At 35.5% G+C, this 7,927-nt stretch overlaps 1 protein-coding gene across 1 annotated transcript; it reads right to left on the bottom strand.

Moving 5' to 3' along the window:
- Positions 1-664: 664 nt before the first annotated feature.
- LOC132631316 (uncharacterized) lies at positions 665-7,269 on the bottom strand. The gene is made up of 5 exons (XM_060346902.1): positions 6,927-7,269; positions 6,450-6,576; positions 2,179-2,473; positions 1,504-1,917; positions 665-1,375 (listed from the first exon to the last, which is right to left on the bottom strand). Exons 1-5 carry the CDS (start codon positions 7,267-7,269, stop codon positions 665-667), a joined length of 1,890 nt encoding a protein of 629 aa, XP_060202885.1.
- Between the last annotated feature and the right edge of the window lie 658 nt (positions 7,270-7,927).

Genomic DNA, 7,927 nt, shown 5'->3' with positions numbered 1-7,927 from the left:
AACTTAACGTAACTAACTCTAACTAACTATAGTTAACAAACTAACTAATAGTGATTAGTTAATCACTGATTACTGTACGTCAACACTCCTCTTCAAACTTGGTGTTATAAAAATGTTGTGAACACCAAGTTTCGACACCAAATACTCATGTTGTACTCTGGTTAATCCTTTAGTTAATGCATCTGCTAGTTGATCATAAGTTGAGAGTATTCAGTCTTTATTAAGCCATATTGAATCTTTTTCCTTACAAAGTGACAGTCTATCTCAATATGTTTAGTCCTTTCATGGTAGACTGGATTAGCAGCTATCTGTAGGGATGCCTTGCTATCACTACAGATACATACTGGTAACTGAATTTGAACTCCCAAGTCTTTGATCAATAAAATGATCCAGGCGAGTTCTGCAACTGTTGAAGCCAAGCTCCTATACTCAGCTTTTGCTGAGCTTCTAGACACAGTAGGCTGTTTTTTGACTTCCATGAGATCAGAGATTCACCTAGTTTAATTGCAAAACCAGTAACTGACTTTCTTGAGAAGGCACAAGTTGCCCAATTTGCATCACAATAGGCAGTTAGAATATCTTTCTTGCTTCTAGAAAGTAGAATTCCCTGTCCTGGTTTTCCTTTCACATATTTGATGATTCTGAATGCAGCATTCATATAAGACTATTTTGGATGTTGTAGAAACTGACTTAGTTTCTGTACACTGTAGGAAATGTCAGGCCTAGTGACAGTCAAATATAGTAGTTTTCCTATAACTCTTTGATATGCTCCTATGTCAGCCAGCTCTTCATCATTTTGATCTGTGTATTCGTTTCCTTGTTCTGTGGAGTGTTTGCAATGTTCATCATATTCTTTAGTTGTCAGCTTGATAGTAGTATCCATAGGTGTGATTGCTAGTTTAGCTGCACTTAAACCAGTTTCTAAGATTAACTCTAGTGCATATTTATTTTGGTGCATGACAATATCTTCATTTGCTTTTGCAAATTCAATCCCAAGGAAGTACTTCAACTCCCCTAAATCCTTCATTTTGAAAGCCTTGTGAAGAGCAGATTTAGTTTCTAGGATTTGCTCAAGATTATCTCCTGTCACTAGCATGTCATCAACATAAACCACCACTGTGATTATCCCTTGTTCTATCTTTTTGGTGAACAATGAATGGTCATACTGACTCTGATGAAACTTGTTGTTGAAAAGTGCCTCACACAACTTGGCATTCCACTGTCTTGGAGCTTGTTTTAGACCTTGTCTCCCCTTGGCTTTGAAATACTTATGGAAGGTCCATATAAATATCATCATAAAGGTCACCTTGAAGGAAAGCATTGTCCACATCCATTTGATGGATGTGCCAGTGCTTTTGCTATTGCCAAGATTGTTCTGAGTGTAACCATCTTTACCACTGGACTGAATGTCTCTTGGTAATCTATTCCTTTTTTTTGGCTGAACCCTTTAGCTACTAATCTAGCTTTGAATCTTTCCACCTCTCATGTGGCCTTGTATTTTACTTTGTATATCCACTTGTATCCAATTGGTTTCTTATCCTTAGGAAGTGTAAAAACCTCTCGGGTTTTGTTGTTTTCAAGTGCTGTTATTTCTGCTTGCATAGCTTCTATCCACTTTGGATCCTTTACAACTTTTGCATAGGTAGCAGGTTCAACAATATTAGAAAAGGTTGCAATATCACTTTGATAAGTAGGATGCATGTCGTCATAGGATATGTAATTTACTAAAGCATAGGGTACACTATTATGAACATTCAAGGATACAAAGTCCTTCATCCATTTAGGTAGATGTTTGCCTCTTGAGGACTTTCTTGTGTCATTTGTCACAGGTTGTTGTTGCTGAATAATTGCATCATTTTGTGGATGTGCAGGTGGCTGCACTTCTTTATTTGCTTGAGGTTGATCATCTTGGTGCTGCTATACATGCACACCTTCTGTGATATGTGGTTCATTAGATAGTTGAGGTGCATTATGTACTCCATTTTGCTGTATTCATAGTGCTTCCTCAGGTATCCCCATAGTTGGAGGAATAAACAAGCTAGATGATGCTTAGCTATTGGTTGTCTTAAAGGGAAATATATCTTCCCTGAAACTATCCCTATTCACAAAAAACACTTTATTAGTAAGATCATATACTATGTATCCTTTTTGGTTTTCTGAGTATCCCATATGTACTACTTGTTTAGTTCTAGGCATCAGTTTATCAGTTTCTTGAACTATCTTAGCATGACAAAGACACCCTAGGACTCTCAAATGGATAAGTGAAGGTTTCCAGCTATGCAGCTTTTCATAGGGTGAGATGTTGCCAATAACAATTGATGGCATTCTATTTATGAGATAGGTAGCAGCTTTTACATAGTGCCCCCAAAACTTTAATGGTATGTTGCCTTGAAATCTAACAACTCTAGTAATCTCTAGTATGTGCCTGTGTTTTTGACGAGACAAATGTGCATAGCTATTTTCTGCTTGTACTCTGTCAAATTATAGTAAAGTTTAAGATATCGTTCCACAGAGATTAGAACCACCAAGGCTACAAATTTGTATTATTTTTGTTACTATTTGAGAGGATCAATTTGATGAAAAGGAAGTTGTTCAAAAGTCTTGAAAATTATGATAACAAAATAAGAAATATTTTTGGATTTTCTATAAAAGATAGAGGTTGGTATATTTTAAATTGACAAGATAAAATTATTATAATAAAATCAAAAGTTTATTATTTGTTTCTCTGTTTAAAGAATGATAGCTTATTTCTAATACAATCACTCAACATAACGACAATATGTTAATAGCACCACTCTCGCTTAAACTATTAATTTATTGACAATTAACTAGTGACATTAAACAATAATTAATTAATAACACCTCTTTCTATTAGTGTAGTTAACCAATTAAAGTAATGGCTTCAAACAAGAATTATCTTAGTTGAGTGCACCAAGCGAACAAAAGCCTCTTTCAATTAGCTTTTGCTAAATTAATAAAATTATTTGAGTCAATCCCTCCGTGAGAATTAGGATTGAAAGAAATAAGACAAAGATCTCTGTCACGACCCGACTAGGGGGCCGCGACGAGCACCCGGTGCTAGCCCACCCGGGCACCCCTTGGCTTACACTTACACTTATATCTGGGTGAGCCACATAATAAAACATATAATTCTACCCGTTCGTCATGCTAGTCCCATTGGACAACAACATCTTTTATATCATCATTGGCATCTATGCCGTACCAATGTACATAAGCCGACAAGGCTACAAAGTGATATACAAAATATAGGCCGACAAGGCCAGACATACCTAACCGTATACACATGTCTACGAGCCTCTAAAGAGAGTATAACATATCACATAAGCGGGACAGGACCCCGCTATGTCCATAATTATGTACACAAAAGAATAAGTACCCAAAAGCTATGGCTCCGGATGAAGTGGAGCTCTACTATATAGTCTCTGAGAATGAAGCTATGAATCAAGTCTGTCTCCCTGGGTACCTGCGGGCATGACGCAGCATCCACAAACAAAAGGACGTCAGTACGAAGAATGTACTGAATATGTAAAGCATGATCAATATCAACATAGAAGCATAATATACAACATCAAGAATAGCATAAGATGGGAGATTGTAATATCTTCGTCATAAGCACTTACTTACCTTCTGTACGAACTTTCCATTTCTAATGCGTATTTGTGTACATACATCCATATCCGTATCCATAATCATACCCGTATCCATTTACGTATCCTTATTCACATTCATAACATGTACATACTCTTATTCGTAATCGTATCATATTCGTATTCATTCTCATATCTATATCATATACATCATCATATCATATACATAGTATTTACATAGCATACCCTACCGTGAAGGATCGGTGTTTCATACATACTTGGCTAGCCAAGGCTCAAGGTTACACATACCTGGCCCTACCAAGGCTTCAGGGTTACATCTACCTGGCCCTACTAAGGCGTCAGGGTTATCCGTACCATCTGCAGAGGTGTGCGCGCATTACATAATCATATACATACTTATTTACACATCCTACCCTGCCTCATAAGCTCGGGGTTCCATAATAGTCATACATAGATACATATACATACTAGCTCATAAGCATCTTCACTATGATAATTGCTATCATCATCGTCATCGTTATCGTCATTGCTATTACCATTATAGTCGTCATCCATATCATTGTCACTATTATCGTCATTCATCACATCTATCTTTATAGGCTTACTCGTCATGCGAGGAACTTAGTACAATCGTAGCATATCAAGAATCGTGAGCTTACAAGCTCGGAAGATCAAATCATTTGAAAGATATCATAGTCTTATAGAAGATTTAGACGTTTGGCCAAAGAACCATGTCTTATGAAAGAAGGGTTAGCCTCACATACCTTTCCGTTCGACTATTTATCACTTGTACGTTCCCCTTCAACGATCGCGTTTCTACCTTCATTAAGGTCATACTATTATTAGAATCGATAGCTAGCATATATGACTAAAACTAGAGAAAATCGGACAGCATCTCCTTTATTTATACGACATTCCTCCATAACGTATATCAACTCCAAACGTCAATAATACATTCACAATATCATAACAATAGTCATTATTTATCCACATTATCCACATTTCTCAATTTACTTTCAATCACCCATACCCATGGTCATAATACACAACTACGTTCATTCACATACATTGCCTATCCTATGTTCTCAACGTCATTCGTAACGTATTTATATCACAACACATCAAGAATCATAGCTCAATTCAAGCTATTTCTAAAAATGACACTATTCCACATTCATGACCCATTTTTCTATACCCTTCTATAATTCAAGTATTTCAACTCTCAAATACCTTAAACAACATAGAAATATCATAAATCCGAAGTTCGTTTCGTCGACTCGTTTGATCTCCAATCCTTATGGAACCTTCTTAGCACTTATTCAACACCTCAATACCGATCTAAGGGACGTTATCACTCTTCTCCAAGACATCATTAAGTCCTCGTTAACTCGTTACTCGTATTTCCTTTCCGATACCTATCGTACCTTGCCTTCTCTTGGAAACTTTCTCGTCTAACATCGGATGCCTTTAAAATCTCACTTAGGGTCATCAAATGTCATTTCTTTCTCATGGAAATATCGTATACTCGTACTCCTCACTAGTTCATTCACTTGTACAACAACGGAAGATTTTCCGAGGTGTAACAATCTCTTAAATCAATAAACTTATTTGAGTCAATCCCTCCGTGAGAAGTAGGACTGAAAGAAATAAGATAAAGATCATTTAAATCAATAAACTTATTTGAGTTAATATCTCCGCGAGAATTATGACTAAAAGAAATAAGATAAAGATCGTTTAAATCAATAAACTTGTTTAAATCGTTCTCTTCTCCCGAATAAGAAATAAAATAACAAGATAAATATTTTTGTAAAGAGAAATAATTATATCCAATAATAGATATAATTAATATCAAATACCTTGATGTATAAAGATGATAAAGAGAAAATCCCAACATAAGAAGATAATAAAATAAAAATGTTTATTATAATAGCTTCATCAAGCTTCATCTAGTATCCCAACCAAGGAAACTTACTCCATTGTGGAGTAGAAAAACTAAATAGAAATAAAGACTAAGAAAATATATTTACTACAAGAAAGAGCCAAGAGAGACACCAAGACTAGTTCTTGTTTCCTCTTCACTATTGGATGCAAATCGGATGAAAGATGGGTTCCTTTTCTTCTACAAAAAAACATGTGCCTATTTATAGGAGAATTCCTACAAGACTTTGGTGAGAAATTGCAAGAGAATATCAGTATAATATTATATCCTTGATGAGAATTTTACATGGCAATTTATCATGCAATCTTGGTGAGAAATTGACATGATAATTTGTCATGAAATCTTGGTGACAATTTGTCATAACTTTGTATCTCTTGACTTTGTATAGTCTTTGGTGAAGTTTTCATGCATACATCCTCCTTCCTGGACTTTTATTTCTTGGTTCTTCTCTTTTTCCATATATTCTTTTTCCTGCAATATTTGTTAGAAAAGTGCGAGAATTTGATATAAATTATTCATATTTTATTTTAAAATATTATACTTTTATACTGAAATTACATGAATAATTTATATCCATCAGTTTTCTTTCTGCTATACCATTTTGCTGAGGTGTATATGAGCATGATGTTTGATGTATGATGCCTAGGCTTTGAAACAATTCATTGCACATAGAATTTATGAACTCAGTACCATTGTCAGTTCTTATAGTTTTAACAATAGTATCATATTGAGTTTTGACAAGAGTAAGAAAATACTTGAGTACCACAATAACATCAGATTTTAGTTTTAACAAAAAAATCCATGTTATCCTGGAGAAATCATCAACAATAGTCAAAAAAGATTAATAACCATCATATGTAGCAACCCTATAAGGACCCCACAGATCCATGTGTATTAGCTCAAAAGGAACAGTTACTGATGTACTGTTAGGAAAAGGAAGCCTAGTTTGTCTAGCACTAAGACAAATACTGCATTTATTAAGAACTTCTACTACAACACTCTTGTGTCCTGTAAACAATTTATGTAAAGTATTAAAGGGAACATGTCCTAGTCTCATATGCCATAAGCAGACAGTTTTATTATTGAATCTAGATGATGAACTAGTATTTGTAGTAATGTTAGCTGCTAGATTCCAACTTTTGTTTCTTTGTCCTGGTAATCCTTATCTGACAAGAAAGTATAATCCACCCCTTTCTCTACCAATCTCCTTCACCTTGCTATTGTAAAGATCCTGAAATACACAAAAATCAGGAAAAAAGGAAAAAAGGAGGCTGAACATTTTAACTGTCTTGTTGCCTTAGAAACAGACAGTAAATTGTACTTAAATTGTGGCACAAATAATACACTTTGTAAAGTACTTGTATTTGAAATATTGCTGGTGCCAGTGTGGGTAACATGTGAAATATCACCATTTGGTAGGAATACTTTCTTTGGATGTTCATTTTTTATGATAGTAATTTTATTTAACAAGTCCACATCAGATGCCATGTGGTTAGTAGCCCCTGTGTCAATGATCCACTCAGGTGTCTCATTTGTAACCAATAGGGCACTGCTGTTACCTGCTAAGTTGACAGAATTTGCTGCAGCTGCACCACCGCCATTGCTTTTATTTTGCTCAAACATCTTGCAAATCTGTTCATACTGCTCGGGAGTCAGCTTAGGTGGTATGGCTATGTTGTTCAGACTTGTAGGTTGCCCCATATTGTAAATACTACTTGAAACACCTTGTTGTTGACAGTTTTGTCCTTCACTCATTTGAGGCTAATAATAAACAACTTGATATTGTCCTGGTGGCACATAAACATTTTGAGATGAACCTGGTGCACCCCAGCCTTCTTCTGCAACCACATTATATGCACTAGGTCCAGTTCTCCTGTGTTTGAACCTATTCTTATAGTTTTGTCTCTCATTGTTATTTCTATACTCATAGTTTCTATTCTCAGGATTCTTAGGATGGTCAGGTGGATAACCAACCAACCTGTAGCAATCTTTCTTGAAGTGTCCTTTCATCTTGCAGTTGTCACAATACGCGTTTGGATTATAGTTGCTGTTATAACTTCTTTTCACACTCATATTTCCTTTTTGACCTCCAGTTCTTGAGTACATGGCTACAGACTCATATACACCAGGTGCTACTCCTAACAGTACTGATGCATTAACAGTTTGTGACACAACCTTTTGACTCCATTCATTATCATTGAATAAACTTGGTTTATGCTAGGTAAGTGAGACATCATTAGAATATGACTCCTTGCTTGAGAATATGTATCATTCAAGCCCATCAGAAACTGATATACTTTTGGTGTTTGCAGGTACACTACAAAGTCCTTTGTCTTCTCACAATTGCAGGAAGGAGAAG

This window comes from Lycium barbarum, chromosome 3 (genome assembly GCF_019175385.1).
Source record: "Lycium barbarum isolate Lr01 chromosome 3, ASM1917538v2, whole genome shotgun sequence".
Taxonomy (NCBI): domain Eukaryota; kingdom Viridiplantae; phylum Streptophyta; class Magnoliopsida; order Solanales; family Solanaceae; genus Lycium; species Lycium barbarum.
The sequence above is the reverse complement of the archived record's forward strand: the minus strand, read 5'-3'. Positions and strand labels throughout refer to the sequence as shown.

Excerpts from the sequence above, each read along its gene's own strand:
- LOC132631316 (XM_060346902.1), bottom strand. The coding sequence starts at position 7,269 with ATGGGGCAACCTACAAGTCTGAACAACATAGCCATACCACCTAAGCTG. Across the intron at positions 2,474-6,449 it reads GAGCTAATACACATGGATCT|AGTACAAGCAGAAAATAGCT; the intron begins GTGGGGTCCTTA and ends ATAATTTGACAG. Across the intron at positions 1,918-2,178 it reads TGATGCCTAGAACTAAACAA|CAGCACCAAGATGATCAACC; the intron begins GTAGTACATATG and ends GTGCATGTATAG.